We start from the raw sequence: 13,642 nt of genomic DNA, 5'->3' as shown, positions 1-13,642 counted from the left end.
AATAATTGTGCAGCAGCAAAAAAAAAAAAAAAGAAATACGGCGTGACGAAAGTCAGTGGTTTTTTTTTTTTTGCTAGGGGCTTTACGTCGCACCGACACAGATAGGTCTTATGGCGATGATGGGATAGGAAAGACTTAGGAGTTGGAAGGAAGCGGCCGTGGCCTTAACTAAGGTACAGCCCCAGCATTTGCCTGGTGTGAAAATGGGGAAACCACGGAAAACCATTTTCAGGGCTGCCGATAGTGGGATTCGAACCTACTATCTCCCGGATGCAAGCTCACAGCCGCGCGCCTCTACGCGCACGGCCAACTCGCCCGGTGAAAGTCAGTGTTCGGCGTCTAAAAATAGTCTAAAAATGCGTAGGCCTGTATGATTTTACAAACTTCTTTTTGAGCCTGATTTAAATTTTTTGAAGGAAAAAGTGGAGTTCATCTTGGATTCGGAGAAATACGGAACTATATTTTTTTCAGAATGAAATTAAACATACACTTTCATGTAGTATCGGATTGCGAAAAAAAAACAAGTAAGCCGTAGTATGGATATCATCTGCGGAAATGCAAGTTTTGAACAAACTGATTGCCGTTTCATACCGATGAAGGGTTTTCCGACTTTTATACAAAAATCGGATATAACGACATTCCGGTATAGCGAGTAAATGTTGGGCTGTTATGAATTCTTGCTATAACGGACTTCTACTGTATTTGTATTCATGTCCATTTATTCTACGAGGGTTGGGGCAAAAGTCATGACAACTATTTTTTTTCTCTTGAAGATATCAGTCTGGTTGGAAAATGTGACATATACAGACAAAAGGACAAGGTGTTATCTACATGTGTGGACAATGAATAGCACTGAAATATCGTAACACACTAATTTATTATGGTAGTATACAGGGCAATATGGCCTTCCCGGTGCAAAAGAATGACAACACAGTTCACATAAAGTTGACATGACAAACTTGGAGCTAAATACCCTCAAAATCGTCCCCTGCTACTGACACCATATGCTGCCAACGATGTGGGAGGCGCAGAATATCATGTGCCTCAGCATTTGCCGCACCATGTGTGAACCGGGTCACCTGTTGGCACACAGCATTAGCAATGTCCTCGTGCGTTGCAAACCACCTACCACATCTTTTGAATGAGATCAAAGTCACAGGGTGAAATGTTGGGAGAGTACGGTGGGTGCTCCAATTCTTCTCATCCCCAACGTCGCAGTAGCTGCCATACATACTCTGCTTTATGTGGTTTTGCATTGTCATGCAGGATTATTGCACTGTCCACAAGATCTGGACGTTTCTCCCGAACACCATGTCGTACCTGTAGCACCAGGAAGTCCCTGTAGTACTGTACGGTCACTGTTGTGCCATGGGGAACAAAGTGGCAAACAATGACACCCCTGATGTCATACGCGACGATCACCATCAATTTGACTGGGGAAGGATTCTGACGGATCTTCTGCCTCCTTTGTGATCCAGCATGTCGCCACTCCATGGACTGACGTTTCAGTTCTGGTTTGTATGCCCTGGCCCAAAATTCATCGATGGCAATTATTTGTGACAAGAACTGATCGCCGTCCTGTTGCCAGCTTGCAAAGTGGTCAGAGCATATTGTACCTTTGAGCTTCCGTCAGTGCATGCAGTACCCACCGCGATGCGATTTTGCGCAGTTGCAGCTCATTACGCAATATCCTATGGATGGTGCATTTCTCGATGCCACTTGCCCTCTCTAACTGCAGTAGCGTCCATCGCCTGTCTTCATCCACGAGTTGCTCGATGGTGACACATGCCACGTCAGTCCGCACACTGACAGGTCGTCCCGAACGTTGCTCATCACTGGTTGACACACATCCTTGTTGAAACTTTCCTACCCACCATGCTACTGTATGGTATGATAGGGCATTATTCCCAAGGGCTTCCACTAATTCACTGTGACATTCCATTTTGATGTAAGCGCGCTGCTCAACACAGGTTACTTCCATCTCGCACGACACTCACCAACTGACTGATTTCATAGCCTTCACTGCGCTACTACCAGCTATCACAGAGCCATCTGTTGTTTTGCATACACACTATGCCTGCAGAACTTCCACACGACACATATACGTTTGTGATCCGTTCCCATATCTACAAGAAAAAAATAGTTGCCATGACTTTTGCCCCAATCCTCATATAATATTACTAACAACCCAATATAGACTAAGTGGGCTGCCGTTAACGTACTAACTGACTGAGGGGAACTTACACATAGTTTTTGTAATCTGCTGTTACTCTGTGTGCACACCCAAATATTTTAAGCCTGCAATGCCACTGAATGTACTGAATGAATATTAAAAGGTCCTACATTAGCATATAAATTAATACAAACGCAGTCATTTCTAAGACATGTTTATAACTAACATTGTCAGAATCGTGCGTTCCTGCTAAATATTCCCACTTTCAAGCTAATTGTATTGTAGGTGCGTGGTGGCATTATTGTTAATGTTATTGGACATTATTGGATGTTCTTTATATCCCAGGCAACTGGCTGTAAAAAAAATTCTTATGTGGGATTCAAACCTCCTACCTCGAGCACTGGTCACTATCACATATCTCCCTGTCTTCTTGCCATGTGAGTTACTGCGACACTTTACCTACGGCGCCCACTTCCCAGTCTATATAGTACCATGCTCCCAGTATTTTCATCCACCTCCTGTTTTAAAATATGTGTTCTGCGTACCTGTACTCGTTTTACGGGTTCATTCGAGGTACCCATAATGAATTAATAGTGGCGGTCACGATTCCTGCTGTCTTCTAGCCCGTAAACATACATCTTGTTATATTACCCCGGTTTAGGGAGAGGGACCGATGTCTTTCAGAATTGTAGTAAATATGAAGGGATGCATAGAACTGAATCACAAGGGGCTGGTGGACCACTTGGTATAAGCTGCAGATATTCAAGAACAATATGTTTATTTAGACCAGATGGTGTCCTTTCAAAGCAGGATGGATAAAGACATCAGGAGAAGAACAATGATTGCCTGGAAGAAATACTGTTAACTTATCTTCATTCTCAAGAGTGATTGAAAATCCACAGCCAGTCATTCAACCAGGTCAGGAATGGAATGAACAAAGCCCCCATCTAGCGACAAGGATAGGAATTGTGTCAGCTGCCGAAGCCTGTCGTACCCCTTCAGGGCAATGATTAATGACTGACAGATGAAATGAAATGATATTGGACAGTGATGTTGGAATGAAAGATGACAGGGGAAAACCGGAGTACCTGGAAAAACACTTGTCCTACCTCCGCTATGTACAGCACAAATGTCACATGGAGTGATAAGGATTTAAACCACGGAATCCAGTGGTGAGAGAGTGGTGTTGCCGCCTGAGCCACGGAGGCTTCTCAAGAATGATTACCTACTTCAATTCAAGAGGGAAGTAATGGACACTTATGTTCTACCCATTCTCACATATGGAGCTGAGACATGATCCCCTACTAAAAACCAAGCCAACGTTCATTGTCTCTAAGGGGTCAAATAGAGTGAGGCAAACTGTGGGACCACTCTGTATGAGAACTGCCAAAGATAGGAGAACCTGGAAGGAGATGGGGAAGGCCTTTACTCCAACAGGGGATTGATCGCGATCATCAAGTTTGTCATACACATAATGTGCAATGCTATGTATTTGACTAGAATGAATGTTTACGCGCTAGAGCTGTTTGAACCCTGAGTAATGCACAGAACCCTCACATGGCATTTCAGCAAATTGAGGTCCCGATTAGTCTTTAGTCCCTGACAGCTCCAACAGCAAATCAGGTAATATGCATCTGAAGCATCCAGCACAAAATAAATAGAGTATTGAAACCACCACAAAAATCTTTTGGCAGTTACTGACTCAATCACCAAGAGGGATTGATCAATCAATCAATCAATCAATCAATCAATCAATCAATCAATCAATCAATCAATCAATCAATCAATGCCAATCTGAAATAAATTCTCCAAGTATAATTTTACAAAAAGGGATTTTCAATAACATGAATGTAATATTGAGAATGATAAGTAAGCTATTTCAGTATGATGCACTTACCAAATTCTCAAATAATTATTATATCCATTCAAATCCCCCTTTTCTCTCTCTCTTTCTCTTTGAGTCACATTTATTGTAATATTAGGAATATCATAACTATTCTACTCTCAAGTAAACACACTCTTATTCCGTTTCCATGACAAGCAGGGGATTCCTTAGACTTGATTATTATTTATAACTCAGAGGGAGATGTTCAATATGACAAGTTCCCTTCACCAAGAATACTGGTAAATGGAAATAAATGTATAGAAAAGCGAGAGTACAGAGACTCAACAAGCAAATAAGTAAACATCCGTATCTTCCTCCTATGTATTTAATCGATGAAAGTACCCCAACAATTTCGAGGACCTGAAGAAGAAATTAAAGAAAGGATATGGAAATATATGGAATTCTACAAAACTAATATTATAGGCATCAAGACCTTTAATATTTATAATATTGCATGTTATATCATATTTATTTTATAACTTTATTGTAGATATGACAGTTACTGTTATAAATATTGACATTTCAAAGGTACAAAACTCTTGTCACAAAAAATACAAGAGAAAAACATCAGGAGAAGAGCAATCAATCAATCAATCAATCAATCAATCAATCAATCAATCAATCAATCAATCAATCAATCAATGATCTGCATTTAGAGCTACTGGCCAGGTGGCAGATCCCTTATCAATTGTATGTTATCAAACCAATCTTGCAAAAAAAAACTACTTAAATGTAGATGTAAAAAATATCATAGCAATTTGTTTTAGAGATATTTACTTCACATGAACTTGTGAACAGCCATAAAGTGTATGTTTAGGTTCCTTCTTCAAAGGAAAAAGGCTTCAACATTTTAATTTCATCAGGATCTAATTTAGCATTATTAAGAAATTCTGTCAGTTATTTTAATTTGTTGCTGGTGATGGCATTGATAATAATAATGATTCTTTTGAGGTATGATCATGGTTAAGTAATGCAATAACCAGTAACACAGCTATTTTAACATGATTGTTGTCTTCAGCTCTTAAGACAGTACTTACTTCTTAAGTGAACTTCCTGAGTTCCTCCTCTGTTACATTTTCTACCCAATCACCTCTAATATACTTGTATCTGTCCTGCTAGGAGTACTCTCCTGCTTTGACCACTATGTCCAGTCCTCCTCAGTACCTCCCTGCTACACCTGAAGGTCCCTTAGAGAGTGATTATGATGACGCTGAAGAAGAATATGAGGAATACCCAGATCAAATTAACAACTACCAAGCCACGAGTTCTGCAGGGAAATATTAAAGCGACTAACTCTAACTAACATGGTAAGTTAAGTGAGCAAAGTGATCATGATGCAACCTGTCGCTGCTTGCCCACTTGCTTGTTTGCATGTCATTTGGCTTCAAGAAGAAAATTGTATGACACTTCCTCAGACAGAAACAACTGGGGCTGAAAAAGATGCATGTAGCACCTTACAAACAACTACAGTCTCCCCATACTAGATAGTTATTTCTCTGCTTCTTCTTTCTATGCCAGGATGACTGACATTTTAGGTTAGACTAGAAAGTACAGAATAGCAGAGAAGTTTAGAGTATTTAAAAAGTAAGTTACACTTAATTATTGAAGGTCAAGAAACATTTATTGGGTGATGAACTACAATATGTGACAAATACGCCACACAATTTTAATAATATTTTTCAAAAAAACCATCTAGTCTCTGCAAACACTTATCTCAACATTCCACAAATCATTCAATTGCCTTACGAAAGAAATCTTCTCCTGCTAGGGCATGAAGCCATTAGAGAACTACTGGTTGTACCTGTTTATCATTGGCAGACCATTCTCCACCCAGATGTTTCAGCTTGCCAAACTCATGAAAATCTCATGGTACTCATGAACTGTACACGAGATGCCGCCATACCTCCCGTCAAAAACTTCTCCACAAATCTTGTGCTGTGTGCACCTTGTGTACCATAGAGTTGTCATGAATGAGAATGCCTTTGCTTAAATTTCCACGCCTCCTGCTTTTCACCGCTTTATGCAAAGACCTCATTGTTTGACAGTAAGAAGTGGCATTAATGGTTGTAAGCAGTTTGGCTTATTCAGAAGATAGGATTATAAAAGCTGACAAACAAGACGTAATGTGAAGAGAAATGTAGAAAGTATGGTATGAAATTCATTATTTCATTATTTATTCATTATTTATTATTATTTATTATTATTAATATGAAATGCGCACAAACGTGCATATAGATTTGTAACATAATATGAATTATACTACTGTTCTTTACTGTATTCCATTAATGATTTTGTTCTCCTACTGCACACGGTAAAGTGGTAACGTCCATATATCCTCTGGCACAATTTGCATACACATTGCGGTGTAGGGTTATGGTAACATTGTCGCGTACATAAGGTGTGGTGAAATCCATGAACAGCCAATCTGGTCACAGCACTGCGTAGTCTTTGTTTGCTTCCGTCCAGTTACAATCGATCATTGCATCTGTGCTGTAGAAATCCAACCAAATTTCATTCCTCTTTTGGATTCTATTCTTTAGTAAGGTAACCTCCCGGGGAGTAGATGGCAGGTGTAGTCTTTGTCTCAGATCTTCTATAAGGATACATTCGTTTGCCAGCTCGTAAGTCAATCTTGATAGGGTTGTCTTTGGGACACCCAAGACCCTTTTGAGAAACACTTTCAATAGTGAAAAGATCAGACACTGTTAGTTTTTCCCAGATAAGTTCTATGTCATACGTCAACACTGGCAATATATTCATATAGAAGAGTGTCATGGCAGTTTGAAGGGATATCTTAGTTGGATCCTTTATATCACATATCCCCCTGATGGCTGCAGATGCTCTTTCTCTTATGTGGATTCAGAATGATGAACCAGTCGGTTGTAGGGAGATACTCAGGTATCTGAAGGAGTTTACAATTTTTAATTTGTTTGCACCATAGAAAAGTTTGTCATTTTCAGATAGTCTTCCACCTTTTCTGAATACCATTTGAACCGTCTTGTTTTCATTTAAAATCAATTGATTTTCCTCTTCCTTTTCTAAAACTAAATGGTTCATGGTGTGGGTTACTGTAGTCACATCCTAGATCGTGAACCATGGGCAACGGCTGAGTGGCCTAGTAAGTGGTCCTGAGAGTTGGGATACCAGTTGCTATGGAATGGGAGTGGGCATCTCGGACATATTCTGAGTCGTGGCCCTCCTTGTGCTCAGGCGGCTAGGACTATACAATTCACCAGTGGTCCATAACTCGTTAGAGGATAGATCCTCACTTGGACTATGTGCAAGTGGGGTAGCATCCTGCTTCATGAATTTACCTAGCTCAGAACATTTTAAGCAAGCCTCGGACCTATGGGAGTAACGGAGTCCCACTCCCATTTGACAGGCGAGGGACTCCTTGGAAACAACTTGGCGAACAAAATGGAATTCGATGGGGAGCTATCAATATTAATGGGGCTTATCGAAGAAAGAAAGTAGAACTGGCTGAGTCTGCAAAGAGGATGCATCTGGATGTGCTAGGAGTAAGTGATATTCGGGTAAGGGGAGATACCGAGGAAGAGATAGGAGATTATAAAGTGTACTTGACGGGTGTTAGAAAGGGAAGGGCAGAATCTGGGGTAGGGCTCTTTATCAGGAATACCATTGCACGCAACATAGTTTCTGTTAGGCACGTAAATGAGCGAATGATGTGGGTAGATTTGACAGTTGGAGGAATTAGGACTAGAATTGTCTCCGTGTATTCACCACGTGAGGGTGCAGATGAGGATGAAGTTGACAAGTTTTATGAAACATTGAGTGACATCGTGGTCAGGGTCAACAGCAAGGATAGAATAGTGTTAATGGGCGATGTCAATGCAAGAATTGGGAATAGAACTGAAGGATACGAAAGGGTGATTGCTAAATGTGGAAAAGATATGGAAGCTAATGGGAATGGGAAGCGTTTGCTGGACTTCTGTGCTAGTATGGGTTTAGCAGTTACGAATACATTCTTCAAGCATAAGGCTATTCACCGCTACACATGGGAGGCTAGGGGTACCAGATCCACAATAAACTATTTCTTAACCGACTTCGAATTCAGGAAATCTGTTAGGAATGTACGAGTTTTCCGGGGATTTTTCAATGATACAGACCACTATCTGATCTGTAGTGAACTAAGTATATTTAGGCCTAGGGCAGACAAAGTGAAATCTGTCTGCAAACGAATAAGGGTAGAAAATCTCCAGGACGAAGAAATTAGACAGAAGTACATGGATATGATTAGTGAGAAGTTTCGAACAGTAGACAGTAAGCAGGTTCAGGATATAGAAAGTGAATGGGTGGCATACAGGGATGCTGTAGTAGAAACAGCAAGGGAATGCCTAGGAACAACTGTGTGTAAAGATGGGAAAAGGCGAACATCTTAGTGGAATGATGAAGTGAGAGCAGCTTGTAAACGTAAAAAGAAGGCTTATCAGAAATGGCTCCAAACAAGGGCAGAGGCAGACAGGGATTAGAACGTAAATGAAAGAAACAGAGCGAAACAAACAGTTGTTGAATCCAAAAAGAAGTTGCGGGAAGATTTTGGTAATAACCTGGAAAGGCTAGGTCAAGCAGCAGGGAAACCTTTCTGGACAGTAATAAAGAATCTTGGGAAGGGAGGGAAAAAGGAAATGAACAGTGTTTTGAGTAATTCAGGTGAACTCATAATAGATTCCAGGGAATCACTGGAAAGGTGGAGGGAATATTTTGAACATCTTCTCAATGTAAAAGGAAATCATCATGCTGGTGTTGCGAACAGCAAAGCTCATGAGGAGGAGGAAAATGATCTTGGTGAAATTACGCTTGAGGAAGTAGAAAGGATGGTAAATAAACTCCATTGTCATAAAGGAGCAGGAATAGATGAAATTAGACCTGAAATGGTGAATAAATGGGGAATCACTGGAGAGATGGAGGGAATATTTTGAACATCATCTCAATGTAAAAGGAAATCATCATGCTGGTGTTGCAAACAGCAAAGCTCATGAGGAGGAGGAAAATGATGTTGGTGAAATTACGCTTGAGGAAGTAGAAAGGATGGTAAATAAACTCCATTGTCATAAAGCAGCAGGAATAGATGAAATTAGACCTGAAATGGTGAAGTATAGTGGGAAGGCAGGGATGAAATGGCTTCTTAGAGTAGTAAGATTAGCATGGAGTGTTGGTAAGGTACCTTCAGATTGGACAAAAGCAGTAATTGCACCTATCTATAAGCAAGGGAACAGGAAGGATTGCAACAACTATCGAGGTATCTCTTGGATTAGTATACCAGGCAAAGTATTCACTGGCATCTTGGAACGGAGGGTGCGATCAGTCGTTGAGAGGAAGTTGGATGAAAACCAGTGTGGTTTCAGACCACACAGAAGCTGTCAGGATCAGATTTTCAGTATGCGCCAGATAATTGAAAAATGCTACGAGAGGAATAGGCAGTTGTGTTTATGTTTCGTAGATCTAGAGAAAGCATATGACAGGGTACCGAGGGAAAAGATGTTCGCTAAACTGGGGGACTATGGAATTAAAGGTAGATTATTAAAATCAATCAAAGGCATTTATGTTGACAATTGGGCTTTGGTGAGAATTGATGGTAGAATGAGTTCTTGGTTCAGAGTACTTACAGGGGTTAGATAAGGCTGTAATCTTTCACCTTTGCTGTTCATAGTTTACATGGATCATCTGCTGAAAGATATAAAATGGCAGGGAGGGATTCAGTTAGGTGGAAATGTAGTAAGCAGCCTGGCCTATGCTGACAACTTGGTCTTAATGGCAGATTGTGCCAAAAGCCTGCAGTCTAATATCTTGGAACTTGAAAATAGGTGTAATGAGTATGGTATGAAAATTAGCCTCTCGAAGACTAAATTGATGTCAGTAGGTAAGAAATTCAACAGAATTGAATGTCAGATTGGGGATACAAAGCTAGAACAGGTTGATAATTTCAAGTATTTAGGTTATGTGTTCTCCCAGGATGGTAATATAGTAAGTGAGATTGAATCAAGGTGTCGTAAAGCTAATGCAGTGAGCTCGCAGTTGCGATCAACAGTATTCTGTAAGAAGGAAGTCAGCTCCCAGACTAAACTATCTTTACATCGGGCTGTTTTCAGACCAACTTTGCTTTACGGGAGCGAAAGCTGGGTGACTCAGGATATCTTATTCATAAGGTAATAGTAACAGACATGAAAGTAGCAAGAATGATTGCTGGTATAAACAGGTGGGAACAATGACAGGAGGATACTCGGAATGAGGAGATAAAGGCTAATTTAGGAATGAACCCGATGAATGAAGCTGTACGCATAAACTGGCTTCAGTGGTGGGGTCATGTGAGGCGAATGGAGGTGGATAGGTTACCTAGGAGAATAATGGATTCTGCTATGGAGGGTGAGAGAAGTAGAGGTAGACCACGGCACGATGGTTAGACTCAGTTTCTAACGATTTAAATGTGAGAGGTATAGAACTAAATGAGGCCACAACACTAGTTGCAAATCGAGGATTGTGGAGACGTTTAGTAAATTCACAGAGGCTTGCAGACTGAATGCTGAAAGGCATAACAGTTCATAATGATGATGTATGTATGATGTATGTATGTTTCTAAAACCAAATTGTGTTTCAGGAAGAAATTCTTCAGTTAAATTGGAGAGTCTCGTTAAAATTTTGGAATAAATTTTGTAGATGTTGTTCTCTAAAGCTATACCTCAATATGAATTTAAATCTTCAATGTCACCTTTGCCTTTGTGTAACAGAGTTATCTCCGAATTCCTCCAGGATTCTGGGATTTTACCATTTTCGAGACATTTATTGAATAACATTGACCATATAGAAGTGAGAGATTCCACAGTGTCTTTGAGGTTTTCATTAAACACTTTGTCAGGGCCAGCTGCTTTGTTGTTCTTCATTGTTAAAATGGCATTTATCACTTCATTTTTGGTTATTGGATCAGGTTTTGTGACTCTCTCCGGGTACGCTTTTTCTGAGTTATTCCTGTTTAAGATTTTGTTGAAGTGATTCTCCCAGTTTCACATTTTTCCTTATTGTTAAGAAAAGTTTTTTGAGCACTTCTTTGGCTTGTTTTGCAGCTTCTGCCTCTATAAATATTGCTTTCTTAAGAAGGATCAGCTTTTTATAATCGCGTCTTGTACTTGCGTATTTTTCTATATCTCTTTTTGCATTCGTTCTTCTTGCAACATGTGAATAATACAGAACATATTTTTGTGATTGATAGCATTCTGCATCGAACCATGATTCTGAAAGGTCTTGGGATCCTCTTTATTTGGGCATTCTTTATGTATCCTAGGGACATGTTCAGAAGGCCAAGTGAATGAGAAACATATATGCTACTTTGCATAGATCTACTTAAACTATCATGACAATTCAGTGAGAGAAACAGAATCAAAGTTTGAAAATGCCCCAAACACGAAAACACGTATTAATTTGTTTCTTTTTCAGGTATAATTCTGTTACCATATGTTTTCTTTTTCAGATAGTTCATAAATTTATTTATTCAAAATTAATTTTGGTAGACTGAAGAACCTGATAGCTGTAAACTCAAATGAAATGATTTTGAAATATTTTCCTGTGGATTGTCATTTCAATTCCAAGCAAATGCTGTCATACCTTTCTGTAACTCCACGGCTACTTCCCTTCAAGTTGTAGCTGTAATCAACTAAAAATACTCATATAGCATATATTCCCCATTACGTAACAGGTGGAAGTCGAAGTCTCTCTCTCTTTCTCACACACACAGACACACACAATAAGTATACAGGACTGATGACCACAACATCCCAATTCCCTTAGTGAAGTAATAACTACTACTATAGAAGATCTCAGAGGCTCAGCAATGAACACAGGAGAGATGAGAGAGGTATTATAAAGTGCTAGAGTAAAATGTTTTGCAATGTTCTGGACATAATGCTCTCCCAGGCGGGAGTTAGGGGGGTTCAAATCCTTCCGAAATCAAAAGAAACTTGACAAATGTAAATAGTTTAATTTAAACGAGTTTTCAAAAATTCAACCCATTAAATCACACTATTATGAAATCAAGAATTTGAAAAATACAACAATTGAATTTGACCTAGAAAACTGTGCCATCTTTAAATGTTTCTCTATTAATAGTTAACAAATTTACTGAAAAAATAATTGAAAATTTTAATTTTTGTGAGATTAAAAAAAAAAAAGATTTTCCACTACCATTCAAATATTTATACTCCAGCACATTCATTTTGTCAAACTGAAGAACCTGGTGTCTAAACTGTTTTGCTTGGGCCTTTTATTAGTGTCATATAAATATAGAAAATGGAAAACATAAAGTACATTGTCTTAATAATTGCACTGCACCGTTATGAGCCTTGGCTCAGATGCCTCTTTTGAAATAAATAATATAAAAATAATAAATAAAATAAAATAATAAGTGTTGAATGGTTATAACTGAAGCCTAGAATTTTTTGACACATTTTTCCTTGTTTTTGATACATTTGTTATCAGTTCATGTGCATCAAGTTTCGGATATACTTACTAGATGTTTCTACTTTCCTGGCATTTTTCCCAGCTACCCAGGATTAGCACTAATGTGGATTAAGCCCTGTTTAACATGTTAACATTGTGGTGTATAGTTGCTTTCTTCTCGAAAACTGCGGAATAGCGATATACATATTTCAGGTTGTAATGGGCTACGAATGTGCATAATTTCACGCGTAGATGATAACCAAAGATATATTATATCTTCAAAGTTACCATTTATATGTCCCCTAATGGGGTATGTTTATTAGGTTGGCAGTGCAATTGAGGAAGTGCATATCACCCCTATAGGGACGATGGCATATTTTTCATGTTTTTGTGGCAAAACTGTCCTCTATGTTGTGAGCATTATTTTTACATGCCATTCAATGTTTTCCTTGTAGTTTACAGTTGTATGATGAGAATTTAATTAAAGTTATATGTATGGATGTATGTGCAAAGATTCTAACAGGAAACATAGTTCACTTGAAGAATTGGCTTGTAGCTGTAGAAACAAAACTGGGATGTACTCTGACTGGTGAGGAGCCAGGAGGTATAAGCAATTAACCAAGGAGCAGAAAAGTATTTTAAAATAAAAAGTAGTTTCAGAAATTTATGGCATTGTGATAAACTATGTAGATTTAATGATTGTTCTGAGGATATATAATCATAAGGGAGCCACACGCTAAATGAGTGTAAACAAAGAAATGTATGTTGTACTGAATCTAATCGTACAGCATTTTAGTATAGGACTGACTGAGGATAACACACCAAGCGATAGATACCACAGTTGTAAAATTTTCTGGAATATCTAATACTATAACCCAGTCTTTGCAAAGATTTCATTCACGTATGTCCAATATGTTCAATAAATGATAGATTATAACAGAGTAAAACACCAAGGTCGTTAATTTGTGAAACAGGAGATTATTATTACTAAATCTGTATTGAGATATTGTTTTGTCAAGTCTCAACCCCTTTTGTGAATAATATTTTTCAAGATAATGTAAATCGTTTTAGTTTTAAATAACCAAGTGGACTATTAACTTAAATTTAAAAAAAATACATTGTCAGCAAATGAAAGC

General features: G+C 38.8%; 1 protein-coding gene across 1 annotated transcript in view; it reads left to right on the top strand.

The window, feature by feature from the left end:
- LOC136861524 (collagen alpha chain CG42342) overlaps positions 1–13,642 on the top strand; it is a 381,636-nt gene that overhangs the window by 356,525 nt on the left and 11,469 nt on the right. Inside the window, exon 27 of the mRNA XM_067138827.2 lies at positions 5,178–5,365. Within this exon, the coding sequence (XP_066994928.1) occupies positions 5,178–5,342 (165 nt within the window). The 3' untranslated portion in view covers positions 5,343–5,365. The remainder of the gene's footprint in view (positions 1–5,177; positions 5,366–13,642) is intronic.

Source organism: Anabrus simplex, chromosome 1, assembly GCF_040414725.1.
Source record: "Anabrus simplex isolate iqAnaSimp1 chromosome 1, ASM4041472v1, whole genome shotgun sequence".
NCBI classification, from domain to species: domain Eukaryota; kingdom Metazoa; phylum Arthropoda; class Insecta; order Orthoptera; family Tettigoniidae; genus Anabrus; species Anabrus simplex.
This window is presented reverse-complemented; position numbering and strand designations above follow the sequence as displayed.